Raw genomic sequence first — 23,368 nt, forward strand, 5'->3', positions numbered from 1 at the left:
CTATTTACGTTTGTTTTTAACTTTTGTCCCTTTCTCTTTCAGAAGTTGGATAAGGGAGCCCCCTTTTCAGTTTGGAATTTACAACCCGGGTAAAACACCAAATAAGTTATATTTTTAATGATTTTACTTTTTTATACCTTTATCGGTTCAATTTTTAATATGTTTTCTGTTTTAGTTACATCATTTAGATATAACGCTGACCATTATACTTTTACTTAAGGGTTTTAAGGGAATATGTCCCAATCTGTTTATAGTGGTTAGTAAATGTGTCATTTTGTTTTTCTTCCCTATGGTGTATGGTTCAATTTCATTTTGACTGACCGGAGTAGACTGGAACCATAGACTTCTAATTGTGTGTTTTTATGCAGACTTGATAGTGTCAATCAATTCCAACTTACCTTTAAATGTTACATTTGATGAATGTCTAACAAACAGACAATACACAACAATTTACCAAATTCGTAGATGCTCAACAGCTCTCATTTGTCTCCTCAATAATATTTTGGACATTGGAAGCAGTTCAGGCGAAAATCGTGGAAGGATACACGATAAAAAACCAGTTCCTCCAAACAATCCCACAAGGCCAACATACATGAACACTTTTATTAACTGTCCTACTTAGATTAGAATTTCAAATATATGGGAAAAAAACTAATTAAAAAAGTGACCCGTGGTTCACCATGGGCTCACTCACCGGTTGAAATTTATACTGGTGGCAAGGGATTAAAACTGTATGATACGATACACGTTAAATAGTGTGGAATACGTACTTGTATGTAATTAGAGGAAGTTAACCGATGATGCTCCTTATGATGGATTTCTCTATATAAGGGAGAAGTATTTTGACTAAGGTAAAATTTGTCTTGTGAACTTCTAAAATTAGTTTTATTAACTGTCCTACTTAGATTAGAATTTCAAATATATGGGAAAAAAAAACTAATTAAAAAAGTGACCCGTGGTTCACCATGGGCTCACTCACCGGTTGAAATTTATATTGGTGGCAAGGGATTAAAACTGTGTGATACGATACACGTTAAATAGTGTGGAATACGTACTTGTATGTAATTAGAGGAGGTTAACCGATGATGCTCCTTATGATGGATTTCTCTATATAAGGGGGAAATATTTTGACTAAGGTAAAATTTGTCTTGTGAACTTCTAAAAGATACATCCTCAGAACTCAAACTGTTATCTTGTGGATTATCCTAAATCGGAGTTTAAAAAACCAGACATACAATCAAAATAATGATAGAAGAAAGTAAACTTAACATAACTTAACATTATCTACACTTATTCTTGTGAACATTGATTATCATAATATCCTTTTCTCCCCTGGTTCTTTGCTAACATATAATGCCATGAAGGACCAAGTTCACGATCCATGTGTTATATGTATCACATTCTCAAGAATCTCTATGGAAAATCAAGTACAAATGTGGTGGCTTGGATAGATGGATACATGTCATGATCTCCATCTCATATCCACTACATTTACAAGAATCTTGTATAAAGAAATTAGGCACGAATATAAACAAGAAGGACACACATCATGATCCATGTCCGATGCATATTCCGTTTTAGAAAATCTTTACGAGTAAAAAGGGATGAAAAAGATGAGGTCATGATGACCATCTCATTTACAAATATCTTTATAAGAAAATAGGGATATGAATTGTGATGACCAAATGAATACTAGTCGCGATCTCCGAGTCGAGATATTTTTATAAAAATATGAGGAGAACCTTAAAATATGGAGGAAAGAATAATAACATGTGAATACAAAGTACATTCTTTTAAGATAACAAGAAATAAATACGTTTTTTTTCCTTCTAGAATCACAGTATAAAAGTCGTCATTGCCATGGTTGAAAGTCAAAACTCAAAACCGCTAATTTCTGGAAGTAAAAGGAGGTGGTAGGCTATCCACCCCTCTTTCTCACTTCTCTTTCTGCTTCTTGTCGAGTGCATTTCTCTCCTACCACACGCCCCAGAATCAACGCTACTACTATGCTTGCAGATCTTTAAACAAAACCCTAATGATATGCTACAATGGTGTTTAAGGGTAGATTCTTCCATTCAAAGAAATCATCCGATATATCAAGCCCCGAGGGATCCAACAGCCCTCGATCAATAGGGTCTAATTCCAGTTCACCCATCAAATCCGACAAAAAGAAAGCTAAGTCCGCTAGCAAAGACGAACCTCAAACGCCGATCAGCGCTTCATTGCGTCAAAATCAAGTCAAAGATGGTTCCAATTCCAGTTCCACTTCGAATTCAAAGCATCAGAGTCGGAGTAAGAAAGATGGTCTTCAAGGAGTTGAATCGAAGGTTCAGAATACGACTCCTATTACAGAAAAACCGAGTTTGGGATCAGGGTCATCGAAGTTGACGAAGAAAGGGGCGGCGGAAGGTCCTGCTACAGTTTCCCCAATTCTGGCTTCTTCACTTGGGCTAAATCGGATCAAGACGAGATCTGGGCCTTTGCCACAAGAGAGCTTTTTTGGGTTTGGTAGAGATGGTAATAGTAATGATAACAAAAACAAAGTTAATAGTAAAATGTCTTCACTTGGTTCTAGTAATCTTTCAAAATCAAAGAACAATGATGGTGGTAATTTCGAGGATGGATTTGGTACTGATAAGAAAAAGATGTCTAGTTCTATGGAGAACGACGATGGTAGCAATTCAGACCGCATGTCCATTGAAAGCCTACCTTCAAGGGATCATACTCCTAATGTTTTAGGTCGTTCTCGATTGCAAAATGGGGAATCTTCCTCTGAAGCTGGTATGATTTCTTTAAGAATTTTCTTGATGTTTCTCATTAGGCATCGCATTTCTTATATAATGTTATATCTATGTTTCACGAAATTGCTGATTTTAGAGTTGAATGTTCTTCCTTCTAACATTTCCCAATACCATATGCAATATGGAGATTAGAGTTGCATAATGTTAGGTATAAGAACAGTAGCCGTGGACTAAAAGATGTTGACCCCTCAAACTTTTAGGTCTTTTAAAGATGACTACAAGGCGCCATTCACATAATTTGGCCCAACCACTCATGTGACACTGCTTTCATCCATGCTCATTAAGATGAAATTTCTAGAAAGATACCACATCTAGATTGATTTGAAGATATATGCTGCCCAAATTGGGTCCTATTGCCCATGTGACACCACTTAATCCATGTCCAGTAATAAATGTATCATAAGAATATCTTAGATATAATTATAATTATGGATATACTGTTATATACTGTCTGCTGGATTCAGAAATTATTTCTGCACTATTTGTTTCATCATTCTTCATCTATCTTGACAATTCCCATCAAAATAGTTTTCAACTTTTATATTTTAGGCATCCAACCTTCAATTATAACAGCATACTTTCATATATGTGCCATTTATGTAGTTTATTCTTGACAATCATGATACACTACTACTTACTTCACATTAGTTGCTAAATACCCAATACATTTCATTTCACCATACATTTTAATACTTCCTTCATTAACATAACACTATATTTTAATAATTTGATTTCATCTTCACATACTTGTTAGCCATGTACTTTATCTTAACATTGACTAACATGCAAAGCAATTCACTTTATCCTCTTTTAGTTCTTAACTGGAGAACTCATAAATCTTGAGTCCATGACCTTAAACTTAAGTCATGTACTCATGAAATTAATCATGCATTCATCATTATTCCATCACATTCCCATGTACTTTTTTAAGCAATAATTAAATATATCTCAAGTTACTCAACTACCATGATAGGCCATGTAAATTTAAGGGGATTCTCTGGAGGCTTGAGGACTTCAGAGCTTTGTACTCCAGAAATGAAGGTATTTTATACTGCTAGTTCTAGCAAACTATTTTTTTTTTCTTTTTCTTTTTCTTTTTTTTGTAATTGAAAAACTACTTATTCTGCCGTTGTAGACTTCCTATGATTCTGAAAACCCAAAAGAATCTGAGTCACCCCGTTTTCAAGCCATACTAAGGGTTACAAGTGCACCTAGAAAGCGATATCCATCTGACATCAAAAGTTTCTCCCATGAACTAAACTCCAAAGGCGTACGCCCTTACCCTTATTGGAAACCCCGTGGTTTAAACAACTTAGATGAAGTTTTAGTAACAATACGCGCGAAATTCGATAAAGCAAAAGAAGAAGTAGATTCAGATCTTCATATATTTGCAGCAGATCTTCTTCCCATTCTTGAAAAGAACTCAGAAACTCATCCAGAATGGCAGGAAACTTTAGAGGACTTACTGGTTTTAGCTCAAAGATGTGCCATGACTACCCCTGGAGAGTTTTTGCTACAATGTGAGGGAATTGTTCAGGAATTAGATGACAGGCGTCAAGAACTTCCAATGGGAATCTTGAAAAAGCTTCATACTCGTATGCTTTTCATTCTCACAAGATGTACAAGATTGCTACAGTTTCATAAAGAAAGTGGATTAGCTGAAGATGAACTTGTTCTTCAGCTTCGAAAATCTCTTCATTCTGCAGATAAAAACATCCCCACAACTATAAAAAAAGATGACATTTCAATTCCAAGAACATCAAAAACATCAAAAACAAGACAATATTACAGTCAGGAACAACGTGGGCTACATAACATGGATTGGAAAAAAGAACAAGCTCCACCTCCTGTAGAAATAGTTAAAGGTTTAGACTCTCCAACAAGCAGAAACCGTATGTCATCATGGAAGAAACTGCCATCTCCCGGAGGAAAAGCTCTGGTGACTGAAGTTGCTCCGGTGAAAGAAGCTGCTCTTGCTCCGGTGAAAGATCTTCAGATACAACCTGCAACCACTACTTATAAGCATCAACATAAAGCTTCATGGGGGTGGGGTGAACAATCGAATATATTTGATGAAAGTTCTATAATTTGTAGGATTTGTGAGGAAGAAGTTCCTACTTTACAATTAGAAGATCATTCTAGAATCTGTGCGATTGCGGATCGATGTGATCAAAAAGGTCTTCGTGTTGATGAAAGGTTAGTAAGAATTTCTGAAACTCTTGAGAAGCTAATGGAGTCGCTTTCTGAAGGTGCAAAAGTATCAAATTCTGAAGAATCTGAGCTTGTGTCTCCAAATGATTGGTCTAGAAGAGGTTCAGAAGACATGATTGATTGTTTTCCAGAAGGTGATAATTCGGTTTTAATGGATGACATGAAAGGGATGCATTCTATAGTACCATATAGAACACGTTTAGGGCCTATATCTGATCAAATGGCCACATCATCTGCTGGGAGCATTACTCCTAGGTCACCATTGTTGACACCTAGGACTAGCCAGATAGACTTGTTGTTAGCAGGAAAAGGTGCTTATTCAGAAAATGCTGATCTTCCACAGGTATAAATGTATAATTGTATAATTGATTAATTTCAATCTTTTGCTTTCTCACTGATTACTAATAATTTCTTTTTGAATGATGTAGATGAATGAGCTTGCTGATATTGCCAGATGTGCTGGAAATACACCCTTAGATGATTCCCGCTCTCTGCCATATTTGCTGACGTGTCTTGAAGATTTAAAAGTTGTTACTGACAGAAGAAAGTTTGATGCTTTAACAGTGGAAACATTTGGAGCAAGAATAGAGAAGCTTATTAGGGAAAAGTATTTGCAGTTGTTTGAGTTGGTTGATGATGAAAAAGTTGACATCACAAGTACTGTAATCGATGAAGATGCTCCATTAGAAGATGATGTTGTACGCAGCCTTAGAACAAGCCCTATACATTCAAAAGATCGGACCTCAATCGATGATTTTGAGATCATAAAACCGATTAGTCGTGGTGCATTTGGGCGTGTTTTTTTAGCCAAAAAGAGAACAACAGGGGATCTTTTTGCTATCAAAGTTCTTAAAAAAGCAGACATGATTCGAAAAAATGCTGTTGAAAGTATATTGGCTGAACGTGATATTTTGATATCAGTTCGCAACCCTTTTGTGGTTCGTTTTTTCTATTCTTTCACATGTCGTGAGAATCTTTACCTTGTTATGGAGTATTTAAATGGAGGTGATTTGTATTCATTGTTGAGAAATCTGGGATGCTTAGATGAAGATGTTGCTCGTGTATATATTGCAGAAGTGGTAAGTTTTTTGATTTTGTGGGACCCACAATTATTGATATAATTTATATATATGAATGACGTTTTATAAATTGAACAGGTGCTTGCGTTGGAATATCTTCATTCGTTACGTGTTGTTCATCGTGACCTAAAACCAGATAATTTGTTGATTGCACATGATGGGCATATAAAGGTATAAATATAATATAGGAGTTTTAATATATTCTAATTTGTTTTTTACAATTTATGCTCTAATTGTTATTTATCTTTTACAGTTGACTGATTTTGGGCTCTCGAAAGTTGGTTTAATTAATAGTACAGACGACTTATCTGGTCCAGCAGTTAGTGGGACATCATTATTAGGAGAAGGAGAACATGAATCTCAATCATCTTTTTTATCTGAAAGTGAAAGTCAACAAGAAAGGCGTAAAAAACGGTCTGCTGTGGGGACCCCTGACTATTTAGCACCCGAGATTCTTTTGGGAACTGGACATGGTTTGTTCTAAAATAAAAATATTATATTTTTAACAACCCCATGTAACAAAATTTTATTTCCATCTTTTTTAGGTACATCTGCGGATTGGTGGTCAGTTGGTGTGATACTTTTTGAACTAATTGTTGGCATTCCTCCTTTCAATGCAGAACATCCTCAGGTTTATTTGATTTTTTTTTTTTTACCTTTCTCGATTATACTCTGATATTGTTTATTTATTTATATTTTCTTTTTTTGGTTCAGACGATATTTGATAACATTCTCAACCGTAATATACCTTGGCCAGTGGTACCTGATGAAATGAGCCCGGATGCCCAGGATCTAATTGATCAGTAAGAGAAACTTCCTAATATCTTTTTTAAGTCAAAAAGAAAGAAACACCTCACTTATTTCTTCTCATTCCTGTATGCAGATTATTGACAGAAGATCCAAACCAGAGACTTGGAGCTAAGGGAGCAACCGAGGTGAAACAGCATCAGTTTTTCAGGGATATCAACTGGCATACACTCGCACTACAAAAGGTGTGTGTGTGTGTGTGTTTTGTATATACATGTGAATTGTCTTTGTACTGAGATTGGTTTTATAATTCAGGCTGCATTTATTCCTTCATTTGAGAGTGCACTAGACACCAGTTATTTCACAAGCCGATACATGTGGAACACCTCAGAGGAGCATGGATATGTCGCCAGTGAAACAGAAAATTCCAGTGACAATGGCAGCATCAGTGGTGGCAGTAGTTGCCTAAGTAATCGCTATGATGAAATTGTCAGTAACTCTGTTAATTCTCAAAAATAAAATCTGCCATTTTTGCTTGTGATTTTTTTATTAATGTGGTGCCACTGCCATGTGTCAGCAGGTTGATGAGTATGGAGGTCCTGCAGAAGTTGGATCACAATCTTGTGTCAACTACTCTTTCAGTAATTTCTCCTTTAAGGTACATAAAAGGACAATTTCGTTGTTTTTTTATTGATCTGACCACTTAACCATTATATATATATATATATATATATATATATATATATATATATATATATTTTGTTGTGTTGCTACAGAATCTGTCTCAACTTGCTTCGATCAATTATGATTTGCTTACGAAAGGATTGAAAGATGATCAGTCGACAAAACCAAACGAATAGTCAACCTGGTCAACGCACCAGAAAGAAGTCAAAGGGCTATGGTGGTTTCATGTGAAGGATGTAAATGTAAGTGCTAAGTATAGTTATTCTCCTTTTTACATATATAAATTATTGGTTGGAATTAGTTTGGTGATTAAAAGAATAAAGTTTTTCAGAGATGGAAGTGAAGTTTTTCAGCATTGGGGGTGGAATGGTGTGTGACAAGAAGGGCGAGTCTTTTGGGGTAAACTGGAAGCTATTTAATTAAATTAAACACTGAGAGTTGGGAAAAAGAAAAGAAAAGACGCCATGTCCTCTAAATTTTGTGGTGTCTTGTTTGTAAATATTACTCTTTTTAAAGTGTTTTTAAATGAAATATGATTGTCTAGTAGTTTCAAATGGAGCCTTGGATTCGTACAATTGGTAAACATCTAATGTGGTGTGTAATGTCTACCTCAACACCTCCCTCCTTATGGATCATTGATCAAGTACTTGAAACTCTCTTTTGGGTGTAGGATTGTTCCTCACACCACACACCCTACTGAAATTGCACAGAAAATATTTTCGTCTTCATCGTATTGATTTTTAACCATTTTCTTCCAAATTCATCCTCCCGATATATGCCTTATCATTCAACTCATACTTAATCTCAACAACCACAACAATGTCATTGACAAAAGCATACACCAGGGAACCTTTGAATCTTGTTGTTACAGGTAGTAGATATTGTGAATAGCTCTAAATCATCTCCAGATGCACATTATCTGATTATCATGTGTCTTCTTAAGGTTGACAAACACCATATGTAGATCAATACTTGTTTCTTTATATTTCTCCTTTATCTTGTCATCAAGTCAAATTGATTTTCCAACACAGATGTAATACATTCTTTCCCATAGTTCCCTAGTATAGTTAAATAGCTTAATACCCCTACAGATTTCAGCATCTCCTTTATAGCACCCCTAGCCTCTTAACATTCTTTCAAATAGTTCTATAGTATATATATAAGCCAAGTAGCTTATTAATACCCTTATGGATTTCAGCATATACTTGATTATTGTACGTCCACACTCTCTACGATAGTGTTAAATTGACAGGCGACAGCCATCAAACTCCATTTTCCGCAAGGCACAAGTATACAATAATAAGAATTCGATTCACCCTCAAAGCCTACTTACTGCTTTAAGCATCAACATCTGATAACTCTTTTTAGAGCCCTCAACGTTCTAGCCTTGTTAAATAAAATAACTAAGGAAAGGGAAAGAAAGTAAGGAGAGAAATGAAAGTGCAAAAAAGTTGTATTTTGTGTTCCTGATTTCAAAAGAAATGAAAGAAAAATTACTCTCTAAATCCTTCTCAATTGGAAAGGAGATTCTTTCATTTCCTTCCATTAATGAATTTTTTTCCCTAGTTAAGCTGAACCCGATCCTAATCTTTCACAAAAACTCGACCAATGTCATCCTTAATGAATAATATGTTTCCTAGGTCCCTTTATATTCTCTCTGTGGTTTTTGCTAACTTGAAGATTTCTTTCTCTCCTTTTAATTTTTATGTACAACTAGTAAAGAATCCGCGGCTACGCCGCTTTTGGGGTTGTTAGGTAAAATATGAAAGGTTGAAAACATGTGGCTATGCATGTGAAATAAAAGAATCAAATTCAAACTGAAAGTTGGAAAATAAGTGGTGCATTCAACATGTTCAAACTTGAAGTTGGTAGACTTTAAATTGGTTACAACTCTTTCTGTTTTCACATGGCAAACATTCACCTATATATATGCATGTATGTTTTGCATATTTGGTGTGCAAAAACTTGAGAGAACATCAAGTGTAGAGTGTCAAGCCAATTGTAATCTTGTGAGTTTTAATAAAATTCTCTAGTTGCAGCCCGTGGACGTAGGATTTGCACCGAATCCGAACCACGTAAAATCCTTGTGTTCTTCTTGCTTTATTTTCGTGAGTTTGTGTGTGTGTGATAGTGTGTTTCCGCTGCGTGTATCCGGTCCGGTTCCTAACAACTGGTATCAGAGCCAGATTAGCGAGGTTTGGAGGGTACAATCATTTTTTTTATCACGCACGAGTGTACCTGATTTGTATCTTGTTTGTCGTAATGGCTGAAGACAAGGTTGTAATCGAAAAGTTCAACGGTTCTGATTTTAGCTGGTGGAAAATGCAATTAGAAGCATTGCTATGTCAGAAAGACTTGGACATGGTACTCGGAGACAAACCGGAGAAAATGGAAAAAGCTTTTGAAGATGCGTGGAACTCAAAGGACAAGAAAGCCAAGGCGGTTATTACATTGTCGTTGACGAAGAGCGTTGCTTTCAACATCATGAATGAAACCACGGCGCGTGGTATGATAGAGGCTTTGTCAAATATGTATGAGAAACCATCGGCGACTAACAAGGTGTTCTTGATGAAGGAGTTGTTCACTACAAGGATGAATGAGGAAGGCTCAGTTACGGTTCACATTAACAATCTAAATTCAATTCTGTCCAGATTATCATCTGTGGGAATTAAATTTGATAACGAGACTCAAGCATCAATGCTACTAGCTTCTCTACCTGATAGCTGGTCCGGAACAGTTACTGCTGTTACGAGTTCCGTGGGGACCAGTGGTATGACTTTTGAAGGGGTTAGAGATTTGGTTCTTGGCGAAGATATCAGACGTAAGAATCAAGGTGGATCTTCTTCTTCTGATTTATTAAATGTCGGAAGAGGTAGAGAGAATAGCAGGAGCAGTGGGAGTCGGGGAAAAAGTTCTTCTAGAACTTTGAAGAATGTGAAATGCTGGAACTGCCAAGAGGTGGGACATGTTAAGAGTCAATGTCCAAAGAAAGAATTAAACATTGCTGGTGCTGAGAGTGTGTCTGAGGATGATGCACTGATACTCAATATGGAAAGTTCTGTGGACTCTTGGGTCATGGATTCAGGGGCTTCGTTTCACGCCATGGACAACGGGGAAACGATGGTGAATCTAAAAAAAGGAGATTTTGGAAAGGTACGGTTAGCAAATGACAAGATGCTTCAAGTAACGGGCATGGGAGATATTGATCTAGTTACTTCATTGGGAACTACATGGAGCCTGAAGAATGTCAGGGTTATTCCGGAGCTGAAGAAAAAATTGATTTCTGTTGGTCAGCTGGATAAACAAGGACTGGAAGTAAGGTTTGGTGGTGGTAAATGGAGGGTGGTCAATGGTGATCTGGTGATTGCTCGTGGTATGAAGTGTGGGTCATTGTATATGGTTGAGGTACCTGCTGAGGGAAGTATGACCGTCCCTGTTAAACAAGACAAAATCTGGTTCGCTAAATCTACGGCTAAGAGAGTTCATTTTGCAAACATGAATTTTGGAGCCAAAGAGATGTTAGCTGAACGAGTTCGAAAGTCTAAACTATTCAGGGGATTCTGTGACAGTGGGAGCACGGGACGTGTTTCGGGTACAGTTACAAAGAGCCGTTGGGTTTTGAAGACTAAGACTGAAAAATTCTCTCCTGTTGGAAGTTTGCAAAGATTGGAGAGTGTTAGTGGTCCTCGGTGTATCTCTGGATCTGGTGGAGTGTCCAAACCGGTTGAGACAGAGGATGAGTCGGTGGTGGGATTAGCCACGACTGAGTTGGAGCTAGTGGGAGCTTCAACTGGCCCTTCTAGTACTTGAAGATGAGGGGCGGCTGCAATTAGAGAAATGGGACTAAGTTTAGCTTGTTCTTAGGAACTGGAGGCTTGGAAGACTTGGTTGTTTTAAGATTACTGGAGTTGGATGACAGAGACGGACCATGTTGTTCAAACTTTCAAGTGGGAGATTGTTAGGTAAAATATTAAAGGTTGAAAACATGTGGCTATGCATGTGAAATAAAAGAATCAAATTCAAACTGAAAGTTGGAAAATAAGTGGTGCATTCAACATGTTCAAACTTGAAGTTGGTAGACTTTAAATTGGTTACAACGCTTTCTGTTTTCACATGGCAAACATTCACCTATATATATGCATGTATGTTTTGCATATTTGGTGTGCAAAAACTTGAGAGAACATCAAGTGTAGAGTGTCAAGCCAATTGTAATCTTGTGAGTTTTAATAAAATTCTCTAGTTGCAGCCCGTGGACGTAGGATTTGCACCGAATCCGAACCACGTAAAATCCTTGTGTTCTTCTTGCTTTATTTTCGTGAGTTTGTGTGTGTGTGTGATAGTGTGTTTCCGCTGCGTGTACCCGGTCCGGTTCCTATTAATGAATTTTTTTCCCTAGTTAAGTTGAACCCGATCCTAATCTTTCACAAAAACTCGACCAATGTCATCCTTAATGAATAATATGTTTCCTAGGTCCCTTTATATTCTCTATGTGGTTTTTGCTAACTTGAAGATTTCTTTCTCTCCTTTTAATTTTTATGTACAACTAGTAAAGAATCCGCGGCTACGCCGCTTTTGGGGTAATATGGAAAAAATTGGCCAACTTTAAAAAATATGTGCTGAAATTGTAAATCACCATAAATAGGGGAGAAAGTCGACAACCCCTAAAATTAGATGTCAAAAGTGTACAACGAAAAGAAGGGACATTGGTGGAGAAAATCCAAAAATGTTGTGGCAATTATGTTAAAGTTGTCAAAGTTGGGAAAATATGGTGGCAAAATTTTAAAGGAAGTTTTCTGTGTTTTTTATTTCAAAATGTAAAAGTTTTGACTACAAGGACGAAAAGTGTCAAATTCATTAAAGATTTGTAGCAAAAACACCAAAATGTAAAACCTTTGACTGCAAGGACTAAAGGTGTCAAAGTCATTAAAGATTTGTGGCAAAAACCTTAAGGCAGAAAAACTTAATTAAAAGGCAAAAATGTAAAAATTTTGACTTTAGGACTAAAAGTGTCAAATTCAGTAAACTTTTGTGGCAAAAACCTAAAGCCTAAAAAGGTACTATTCCTAAGCTCATTTGGATTTAATATATATATATATATATATATATATATATATATATATATATATATATATATATATATATATATAATTTCCTATACATCTCTTTGTACGCCGGGTCTTAGCCGGCTTTGTATCTTTTCTTTCACCCTGCCTCTTTCCTATCCTCACTACACCTAAAAACTCCTGAAAAAGGGAATTTGACCTTAAGCTTAAGTTGGACCTCCTCACGTAAATCTAGTAAAAAATAATGAGTTAAAAATCGATTTAGGGTATGTTTGGGTTAGTTTTTTTTTTATCTCAAAAGTGATTTTTAAGAAACGTGTTTATTAGCTTATGGCTTTTAGGAAAAACTGATTTTAAAAAGTGTTTGGATGAGAAAATCTGCTTTTTCAGAAGTAAAATAGCTAAAAAACTAGGATTTTCCGAAAGTTTTACTTTTTCCTATCTAAAAAGCTGTTTTAAAAAGTGTTATTTAAATACATAAACACTTTTTTAGCTTATTAACTTTTTGAAAAGCTAAAAAGCTAATAAGCTTTTTTGAAAAGTTGTCTCAAACACCCACATGGCCCCGATTTTATAAAGAGAAAATTGCAAATATAACCAAATTCCTTAATTACTGTGTGGAAACTAGCAAAAAAACCCAAATTACAAATATAGCCATGAAAATCGCAGATGGATTAAGCCCATCTGCGATTTTAGCATTCCATCTGGGAACGTACAAGTCGTTAAAGCACAGTCGTGCTTTAGCGACTTGTACGTTCGCAGGTGGTTTTTTTTTTAGTTTTTTTTTTCAATATAAATACCCAAATCTTTGACTGAAATCGTAGATTTTGCGTTTTTTTTTTAAATTTTTTTTAATTTTAATTTTAATTTTTTTTTAAAATTTTGACTACAAAATTGATAGGGTTTAACTACAAAACAACCTTATTATATATAAAGTTTTGCAAAAAATTATCAATTTAGTTCTATTTCTTTGGAATATTTGTTTAAAACATCTTTAATAAAATGAATTCTCCAACAAAAACTTTGAAAAATATTTGAAAAATGAAATCGTCTATAGTGCCTCTAGAAAAAGTTCTAAAAATGAAAGAAGAAAAAAAAATTACATTTTTTTACCCCTGAAAAAAAGGAAATCACAGATGAACGCAAAATTACAAATGGATTGAGTCCATCTGCGAACGTACAAGTCGCTAAAGTATAGATTTGCAATTTTGAAGGCTATTTTTATAATTTGAGTTTTTTTTGGCTATTTTCCACAGTAATTAAGGGATTAAGCTATTTTTGTAATTTTTTCTTTTATAAATGATTTTTGTTAAATATGATTACGAAGCCATATTATTACAAGAAATCCCAATTTTCAAAATAAAATTATTTAAAAACTACATGCATTTGCATACACTGCGGATGACTTCCCATTTAGAGCATCTCCAATGGGGACTTATTTTAGAGTTTTTTTTATTGATTCATCACTTATTTTCATTTAACACCATTGGAATTGATTGCTTTTTGTGTATTTTTATCGACCACTCAATATATATTGAGTGGTCAATATAGTATAAAGCTTTAAACATCTAACCCCTTCTACTTTTAACATATTTTATTTTTACCCCCTTAGATTGTAGTTTTAAATGTTTTTCATTTATTTAACTATTTAATTATTTCTACCATAGTTTTTCATTTATTAAATGTTTATATACTAATTTTAGTGATAATCTTAATTTAAAATATTTCCTATTCAATTATAATATGTTTAAAGTAGACCTGGCAAAATGTGGCACGACACGACAACCCGACACGAAGTTAGCGGGTTAGGGTCAGAGATTTCAACCCGTTTATGTACACGGGTTGACACGACACGACACGATAATTAAACGGGTAGGGTTAGGGTCAAGACTTTCAACTCCAAGATGACTTGTTATATATATATATATATATATATATATATATATATATATATATATATATATATATATATATATATATATATATATTCAATATTATATATTTGTAGTGGCCCAAATTCAAGAATTAAAAGTAAAATTCAAACTTTCAAAGTGACTTAATTTTACTTCTCCTCACTACCTATCTCATTTGCATCCTAACTCTTAACTCTTTCCATTTTTCTTTCTAAACTTACCAGTATAATTATTTTTCCGTTCCACCTCCCAACTCCAGCATTTCACTTTCTCAGTTTTTTTCCTCCATGAGTCTTACTTTTCAACTTTTCAACCCGACATGAGACAACATATTTATAAAGTTTAAACCTTAACCCAAAACCCGACACAAAAATAAATGGGTTGACACGACACGATAATTAAACGGGTCGGGTTAGGGTCAAACACTCTCAACCCGTTTAATGTCTTGACACGACACGAACCCGACACGACACGACACGTTTGCCAGGTTTAGTTTAAAGACTATTAATTAAATGAGGAGGTTGTATGAACATTTTAGATTTTAGATAGATAATGATCAATAAGTTAAATTTATAAAAAAAAAGCTTAACCATTGGAGAGCCCATTTAATTAGATGTCAAAAGTATTAGATTAATGATGTGGCAAAAATATTAAGGTAGGTCATGCTCTTAAATCCGTTTCCTTTTCAACTTATTTAGTTTTACTTTTACCTATCTCGCACAGGGTTACAAACGAGTTTAACTTCAATCAAATTGCCTGAAGCTCAAACTCTAATTATGGCATATAAACACATTCGACACTAAATTATAAACTCTAAATAAATTTATTGCTATGGTGTCTTTTTGTATTTCAAGTAAAGTCTCGATATAATCTAAACAAAAGTACATTTACAATCTAAAAAAAATGTAAGAAAAGTGTCTGGAACAATTCAAGTAGAATTCCTATGGGTGGCATGCACTTCTCATAAAGATCATCTTCAACAATCTCCAAAAATCTCCAAAAATCATTCATTCTTACAATTCAATTCTCAATTGACAAGCGGTACACCGTTGTCATTAGGGCGAAGAGGAGGAGGAGCCACTCCCCCACCACCACCAGCCGCCGCCTGCCGCCGTTGCCGCTCACGAAGATAAAGCACCGTCAACAAGCAAACAAAAAGAGTCAGAATCGTTGCATTCCCTTCCTCCATTACAACGTTCTTGATCCATTCATCCGCTTTTGGGTAAACACCAGGCAAAGAATCTATCAAATCAACCTGTAACAATAACAAGGGCATTTTCACATACAAGACATCAAGAGCAATTCCCTATCCCATCTCGAACAAAAAAAGTACAATTTTGTCCCATTGACAATGCATGTCAAACACAGTACAACCTGTTCTGTTCAGTGTAACAAACTAGATTTAAGAGAAAAAAAACTCACCATAAAAGTATTGGCGTAATTTCTGCGTACCCACAAGCTAGCAAGAGCTAACATGACAGGCAACTTTGCAGCAGGATCAATTTCTAGGGCTTGATCATAGTAACGTTTAGCAAGATAAAGATCCAAAGGAAGTCCTTGACCATGTTCATGCATATATCCCAAATTAAACATAGCTTGAGCATTTGATTGTGATTTAGCATGCATATAAGCATCCGCAGCACGATCATAATCTCTTTCAGTCCCCTGTAAACAATATCTCAAAACTTAAAACCATGTTTTATAAGTACGTTGCTATTACAGGTAAAAAAAAAGTTTACACATACCCTGCCATAATAGTATGCATCTCCAATAAGCAAAGCTGCATGTTCATTACCCTGTTCAGAAGCTTGCCACCATAAAGAATGTGCACGTTGATGCCTTTCTGCATCCGTGCATAACCCTGATTCACCCATGCACATGCTTGCTTCACCAAATTTATCAAGAATCCAGGCTGCGTTACTCTGTGCCACCTCATACCCTAATTCTGCCATTCTTAAGTATAGTAAAAAAGCTTTTCCGATTTCGCCCTTTAGGTATGCTTCCAATGCCCATCTAGATAATGAACTCCATGGTCCCCTTTCTGCAACTAGTTTGTACAATGATGTTGCCTGAAACCAAATCTTGTTAAGCTTTTGTTTTGGATAAGTACTTGAAAGATTTATACAAGTTATGATAAAAAAAAACATACCATTGGGAGATTCTTTTTTAGACCTATACCAGTGTGGAACATCTTTGCCAATTGGTAAAATGCTTTTGGTTGACCAGCATTTGCAGCTACTATGAAATACTTGCAAGCTAGCTTCACGTCTTTCTTGACTCCTATTCCTTTGAGATACATTACACCCAAGTTGTAATGCCCACCAGCTTCCTCATTTTCAGCAGCCTTTTCAAAGTATTCTTTTGCCTAAAATAAAAAATGTGTAAGAAGCATGAATCTGCTAAATGTAAGAGAAATATAGACCTTCAGAAAACTTACTTTAGTGTAGTTCTTTTGTTCTACTCCATAACCCTTGACGTATAAGTATCCCATTCCATTGTAAGCTGAATAAAGTTTCTGTTTTGATGCTAACGTGAGCCATTCAAGAGCTTTTGTGTAGTTTCGTTTAACTCCAGCACCTCTTGCATAGATCTCACCAAGAAGCTCCATAGACCTAGGTTCGCCTTTGTCCACAGCTTTTGAGAACCACCACAATGCTTTGGCATGATCACGCCTGACTCCTCTTAATCCAAAGTAGTAAAATATGCCGATCTTATACATGGCTACAGCATTTCCTTTCTGTGCCTGGTATTCCAAGATCTGGAAGTCTTCATCTTCTTCCCCTCTGGATTTCCTGAGAGCTTCTTTGTTCTCTTCTGCTCCGGTATGGATTCTAACTGGTTCAATCACTGGGGAGTCTTTTGAGATCAAGAAACTGTTAACAGCGGCTTCGGCTAGCTCAGCATACAGTATGACTGCTTTATCATATACCTGCAACAGGAAGCATACAATTCACCAATCAAAGGTCCCTAATTCTAGTTCACAATCAGACAAAATTAGAGATATCTTTATGCACACAACATGTGTGTGTTATAAAAGAATAACTTACATCTTGGCGAGAATACGTATAAGCGAGTGCCAATTTCGATTGCATATTGCCAGAATCAGCGGCAAAGTGATGGTACATGAAAGCCTTGGCACCACTGCGCTCCCTAGCCATCCCTGTATTATACAAAAACCCTAACAGCGACTGCGCGTGAGGATTGCCGGTGGCGGCGGCCGATTCAATTTCCGAAGCGACATCCTCCATTGCCCTACCCCCATCGCTCACGGCGGCGACCATTTTCCTGACGCTCGAATAATACTCCTCGAGTTGGGGATTGATCGGGAACTCTTCGGCGGAATTAGAGTTGGATTCGTCTGGCTCGAATATCGGTCGCCAGGATCCAGGATCCAGGTCGTCATCGGACCTAGCGTCTGATTCACCGAATTCGTCCCAATCGGCGACGGAAGAGGGATCATCAGGAGACTCATCAACGGGTCCATCCTTCAGGTCGTCTTGAGAGAGGACAAGAACGAACGGCCGGGCAGTTACTCTTGTCGAGAGGAGGAGAGAGCAGAGTATCAATATTATCAGGTGAGCGGCGCACGGTGGCTTCCGACGACTTCGCATCTCTCCGGTCGCTGGATTTCTTTTCGGGTTGGTAAAAAAAAGTCCAAGTCCTCGCCATATAAAACATTCCGCTTGAATTAAAAAGGTCTAGAAATTAGAAAAGGATAATGACTTAAAAGGTAACATATTTTTTCAGTTTGTGTGTTGTTTGTTTTTTCTGAGACAAAATGTTTGCAGTCTGCGGACCACATCTGTAGACCTCTGCAGTAGAAGAGATGGACCAAACGTCTGCAGTCTGAAAAAAAAGACTGTTTGTTTTTTTAACATCTGCGGCTACTAAAATAAACTGAAATCTAAATAAACTGATTTTTTTAAATTTCAAAGTGATTTTTTAATATTTTTATGACTTTGTTATAAATAATTAACGAATCTAGATCAACTTTTATGTATTATTGTATAAAAATTAAAAATAAAAATGGTATAAATTAACGTATATATTTGATAAAAACCAACAACTTTGGTTGCAAAGTTATAACTAAACATTATAATCAGTGATCAAACAATTTGATACATAAATGGATGGAAATAAACTTTGATTTTTTCAATTAAATCCATTAAAAACGTACCATAAATATTTTCTCGAGAAATTGACGATACTGTATTAAATAATGTTTTACAAAATTTGGCAAAAAAATATAAGAATATATTATGATTTTTTTTTCATATTTATATAAACAACTTCAACGACTATTACTGTAATAAATCTTTATTTATAAATTTGTTAAAAATATCATGTTTGTATCGTCGAACGTTTTTTTTAAGTTTTTTAATTTTTTTTTCAAATTGTTTATCATTAATAAAGTTGGAAAAAATAAAAAAATAAAAAACTTAAAAAATTAAGATATATATGTTTTTTTAGGCTAGAAGATGTCTGAAGATGTTAGAAGACTCTGGTCCACATCTGCGCCAAGAAGAGGACGCACATACATTTTTAGGTCTGCAGTCTTCAAAAAAACAAACAGTCTGCGAAGGCTAATGTCTGCGTGTGGTCTGCGCGGCGCAGACAGAAGAGGCTACGCAGATCTGCAGACAAAAAACAAACACTACCTTAGTCACTGATGTTTTTTTTTGTCCACATTTTCCCATTGAACTTGTTCAACTGTTCAAATAACATCCTTATGACTTGTTATCGGAGGTTAAACCGGTTTCCGGCATATTTGCCACCTCCGACGACACTCCGGTCGTCTTCTCCGGTGAGTCTCCGACCATAAATCTAAAATAATTTAATTTTTTATTTTTTGCTCAACAACACACACAATACTTCATTTCCAAACCAGAAATCTAAACCAAACATGATCTCAAGAACATAAATCGAAAAATCTGATGAAGAACATGAAGAAAAACCCATAAATCAAAGTTTTGTTCTTGAACAGAAATGGAAAATCGAAGTTAATGAAGAACACGAACTCAAGAACATGAACTTCGGTGTCTTCATATCGTGATTCAGCTTGAAGATCAAACACCTTACACTTAAATATCATTTTTAGAGAGAGAAATAATGATATATGTTCTTGAGTTTGAATAGAAAAAGTATCAGATGAACACATACATAATGATCTTCAAGGTTTGTAGATCTTCATCGTCTTTATCTTCTTCCCAAATCTGATGTTCGATCATCTTCTTCTTTCCAGAAACAATTTCCATGCACATAGAAGAAATCGATTTTATGTGAGCTTGTTTAAAGGATAATGCATCGACGAACTTGTACATTGTTCTGCATTGTTTGTACTTTGTTGACTTCCAAGATCAAAGAAGATGAACACGATGAACAAAAGATCTGGAACAACACTTCGATGATTTTTGGGTTTAAAAACCCTAACTCGAGTTCATATTAAAGCTCATCAGACCTTCAAGAACACAAACAAAAAAGATTTATGCCGGTTTTTAGATCTGATGAAGAACAAGAACACAAATATGATGAAGAACACGAACACAAACCCAAAAGTCATCTTCATCTGTTTAAGAACATACAAACACTCATGATTCTCGATTTCTTATATGAACTTGATTTCAAATTCGAGTTCAGTGTGTTCTTGAACAAAAATGGAAACATGATTTTTGAGCTTCAAACTTTTCACATGAACACTTCTAGATTCGAGTTCAGTGTGTTCTTGAACAAAAATGAAAACTTGATTTCAAACTATAACTCAAAAACATAACTTCGGTTGAAGATCTTTTGATTTCTGGGAAGAAGATGAACACACACATCGATGAACTCGTTTTTTCTGATCTATTTGTTCTTGAAGATGATCAGATTTGGGTTGAAGTGGTTGAAGGATTTATGGGTTTATGATTTTTGGGTCGAAGGGTTTGAAGGGATGAACATGATTGTGTATGTGTTTTCTGATCTAAAAAACCCACACATACACACCGATTGAAGGGTTGGAGAATTTTTGTTCAGATCTAACAAACACACACACACTCACACACAAATCTGAAAACATTTTTGATGAACTCATTTTTCATATCTAGTTGTTCTTGAAGGTGTTCAATTTGGGTTGAAAGGGTTGAATACTTTTTTAGGAAAACACATGAATATAGGTGTTTTTTGTTTATGTATGTGTTTTTTTGGTATTTTTGGTCGGAGACTCGCCGGAAAAGATGATCGGAGTCTCACCGGAGCTCACAAGAACGCCGGAAACCGGCTAAACCTCCGATAGTAGGTCATAAGGATGTTTTTTGAACAGTTTAACAAGTTCAATGGGAAAATTTGGACAAAAAATAAAGTCAATGACTAAATGTGTACAAACCTAAAAATATGTTACCCTTTTAAGTCATTATCCCAATTAGAAAATCATAACTTCTGAATTCTGATCCTAGAAAATTGGACCTTGTTCAGGTAACATAATACGGATTTCGGATTTGGAGTATTCATATATCATATAAACAAGTTTAGTTTTTTGGAAAAAGTTATTACAATTTGGGTTTTGGATTAGGTTATTCAAAAAGTATATATGGAAAAATAAAAATATATAGTTTATGCTTTTTTGGATTTCAAATGGCCCCATATGACAAAAATGCAAATTACAAGAAACCCAAACCAAACCAATAAATTGGATTTTTATTCGATTTAACCCAAAACCTAAACTTACATCAAATAATATACAAATACAAATATGGGATGAGGTGGTATTCGGTTGACGTGAATTATATAAAAACCAAAAATGTCCAATGCCTTATATAACTTTTTTGGATTCTACTTAGATATGGATATTTAGAAATGACTGAAGCTATATTTTGTAATTAGCCAAACTGTTATCGACTTAGAATAATGTTATCATGAACGCAACTGCTCATTGTAGATTAAGTTGTAAATTTATGATCCAACTAATGCAAGTGTCTATAGTATCATCAAATTGATCTCCTAATCAGTTTGAGCACAATATACTGATAAAAAAAATAGTCCCTCAAGATTAGAGCTTATTTTCGTGTTTGGTTAACATATCTTCGCCTTAATTTATTCTTAAACTTTCATCATGCCTCTATGTATATTCAGTTCATTAACGGTTATATGTGTGGAATTCAACTTATACCTTGATGAAGTTTGTGTATAAATCGATACTCTATATAACTTAAGAATATTTTTGTTGATTTGTCGCAACATGAGTGTTTCTAGGTCACGTGACGTGCCTTAGTCAGCTCAATTTGGGAATAATGGCTTCTAGGAGGCCTTCATTTTTTGATGTGACGTTCAATTGCAAGAGACTTTGCGGTTATGAGTTGTATTTGACCGTTTAACAACATCTTTTGATTTTTCATACTTATTAAGTTTGTATGTAATCTACGATTGTTGTGTGTATAAATGAGGCATCAAAACCCTTATGTTATGTTCATCATTTGAGTCTTTGTTATATTTATATTGGTTTGTGTTCTTGAGTTTAATATGCAGTATTTTTATCAATGTACATAATTTTCATATCAGTTGTTGTGTGTTGTTGTTGAATGGAAAGAAATAAGATAAATGATTAATAAAGTACAAAGAAGGTGATGCGAATATCGTATATATCTGGAGGTGCTCCTGATACAAGAGGAGTTGATGAAGAAATCATAAAAACTATGTTTTTGGACCAACTTCAGCAAGAAGTCTGAAATTAACTAGAAGTCCAAAAATTATGTATCTTATGTGTTTGTAAAGCTTTAGATGTGTAGTTTCTAATAATAAAGCAAGTTGTTTGGAATTTTATAGAAGAAGTTATGATGTTTTTATGTGTGTTTTTTGGACCAACTTCAACAACAAGTTTGGAAAGATCTAGAAGTCCAAAATCATATATCTTATATGCTTGGAAAGCTTTGGATGTTTAGTTTCAACGAAAAAACGGCAAGTCTTTTGGAGTTTTGTAGAGGAAGTTATGATGTTTTTTTTCATAGGATGTTGAGTATACAAAAAATGTTTGATGGTCTGAAAAAAAAATTAGACCAACTTCAATGAGAAGTGTGAAACGATCTAGAAGTCAAAAAATCAAACTATCTTATATGCTTGAAAAGCTTTGGATGTTTGGTTTCTAATGAAAAACAACAAGTCTTTTGAAGTTTTTTAGAGGAAGTTATGACGTTTTAGACATAAGATGTTCAATGTACAAAAAATGTTTGGTGGTCTGAAAAAATATGTGTGGACCAACTTCAACGAGAAGTCTAGAACGATCTAGAAGTTACAAAAGCTATGTATCTATATGCTTGGAAATCTCTGGATGTGTAGTTTTCAGTAAGAAATTATAACGTCCCAAAAATATCACGTAAAATTTTATTTTTTCAATCACCAAAACCATTCAACAATTTGTTCAAAATACAATCAGAGTATAATATGCTTCAAACAAAGTAAAAATCATAAAACAATGATGCAGGAATAAACTCTAGGGGATACATGGCAATCAAGTCGGACCCGTTCCTTTGGAACCAGAAGTACCTGAAACATTTAAAACATGAAACTTTAAGCACAAAGCTTAGTGAGTTCCTCAAAATACCACATACCATACATATCAATAGGCCCAGATCTAGGGGTATATTTCAACCCATATGAATGCATGATCCAACCATAGTATTACAATCACTTTTGTTGCTACAACCCAAATGTAGTGTAACATCAGGACTCTGGAGGTATTTAATTTAATTTAATTTAAGTTAATTTAATTTAATTAAGTTTTGGGTTGCCACGCCGTGGCATACCAAAATGTTCGCGAATTTTATTTAGGTCGCCACGGCATGACAGTATTTGTGCCACAATGTGGCAGTCGTCTGAGGACAAAAACCCTAATTTTCGGG

The 23,368-nt window shown here is 35.2% G+C and overlaps 2 protein-coding genes across 2 annotated transcripts; one reads left to right on the forward strand and one right to left on the reverse strand.

Annotated features, from left to right (window-relative positions):
• The first annotated feature begins 1,866 nt into the window (after window positions 1-1,866).
• On the forward strand, window positions 1,867-8,076 carry LOC145141292 (putative serine/threonine protein kinase IREH1). The gene is made up of 13 exons (XM_079074587.1): window positions 1,867-2,781; window positions 3,775-3,842; window positions 3,937-5,355; window positions 5,441-6,091; window positions 6,170-6,262; window positions 6,345-6,564; window positions 6,637-6,722; window positions 6,806-6,894; window positions 6,975-7,083; window positions 7,154-7,327; window positions 7,419-7,496; window positions 7,615-7,764; window positions 7,854-8,076. The coding sequence occupies exons 1-12, from the start codon at window positions 2,049-2,051 to the stop codon at window positions 7,696-7,698; spliced, it is 3,804 nt and encodes a 1,267-aa protein (XP_078930713.1). The 5' UTR covers window positions 1,867-2,048; the 3' UTR covers window positions 7,699-7,764; window positions 7,854-8,076.
• Window positions 8,077-15,302: 7,226 nt separating this feature from the next.
• Window positions 15,303-18,172, reverse strand: LOC145137041 (ERAD-associated E3 ubiquitin-protein ligase component HRD3A-like). Its single transcript, XM_079071182.1, has 6 exons — window positions 17,546-18,172; window positions 16,936-17,427; window positions 16,648-16,863; window positions 16,244-16,567; window positions 15,921-16,163; window positions 15,303-15,753 (listed from the first exon to the last, which is right to left on the reverse strand). The coding sequence occupies exons 1-6, from the start codon at window positions 18,107-18,109 to the stop codon at window positions 15,526-15,528; spliced, it is 2,067 nt and encodes a 688-aa protein (XP_078927308.1). The 5' UTR covers window positions 18,110-18,172; the 3' UTR covers window positions 15,303-15,525.
• Between the last annotated feature and the right edge of the window lie 5,196 nt (window positions 18,173-23,368).

This window comes from Lactuca virosa, chromosome 9 (genome assembly GCF_052849685.1).
Source record: "Lactuca virosa cultivar CGN04683 chromosome 9, Lactuca_virosa_CGN04683_v6, whole genome shotgun sequence".
Lineage (NCBI taxonomy): Eukaryota > Viridiplantae > Streptophyta > Magnoliopsida > Asterales > Asteraceae > Lactuca > Lactuca virosa.

Coding starts and splice junctions, on each gene's coding strand:
- LOC145141292 (XM_079074587.1), top strand. CDS start 2,049: ATGGTGTTTAAGGGTAGATTCTTCCATTCAAAGAAATCATCCGATATA. Junction 3,843..3,936: donor TTTGTACTCCAGAAATGAAG/GTATTTTATACT, acceptor CTGCCGTTGTAG/ACTTCCTATGATTCTGAAAA. Junction 7,328..7,418: donor GTAATCGCTATGATGAAATT/GTCAGTAACTCT, acceptor ATGTGTCAGCAG/GTTGATGAGTATGGAGGTCC.
- LOC145137041 (XM_079071182.1), bottom strand. CDS start 18,109: ATGCGAAGTCGTCGGAAGCCACCGTGCGCCGCTCACCTGATAATATTG. Junction 16,164..16,243: donor ATGCATACTATTATGGCAGG/GTATGTGTAAAC, acceptor TATTGTTTACAG/GGGACTGAAAGAGATTATGA. Junction 15,754..15,920: donor ATTACGCCAATACTTTTATG/GTGAGTTTTTTT, acceptor TTATTGTTACAG/GTTGATTTGATAGATTCTTT.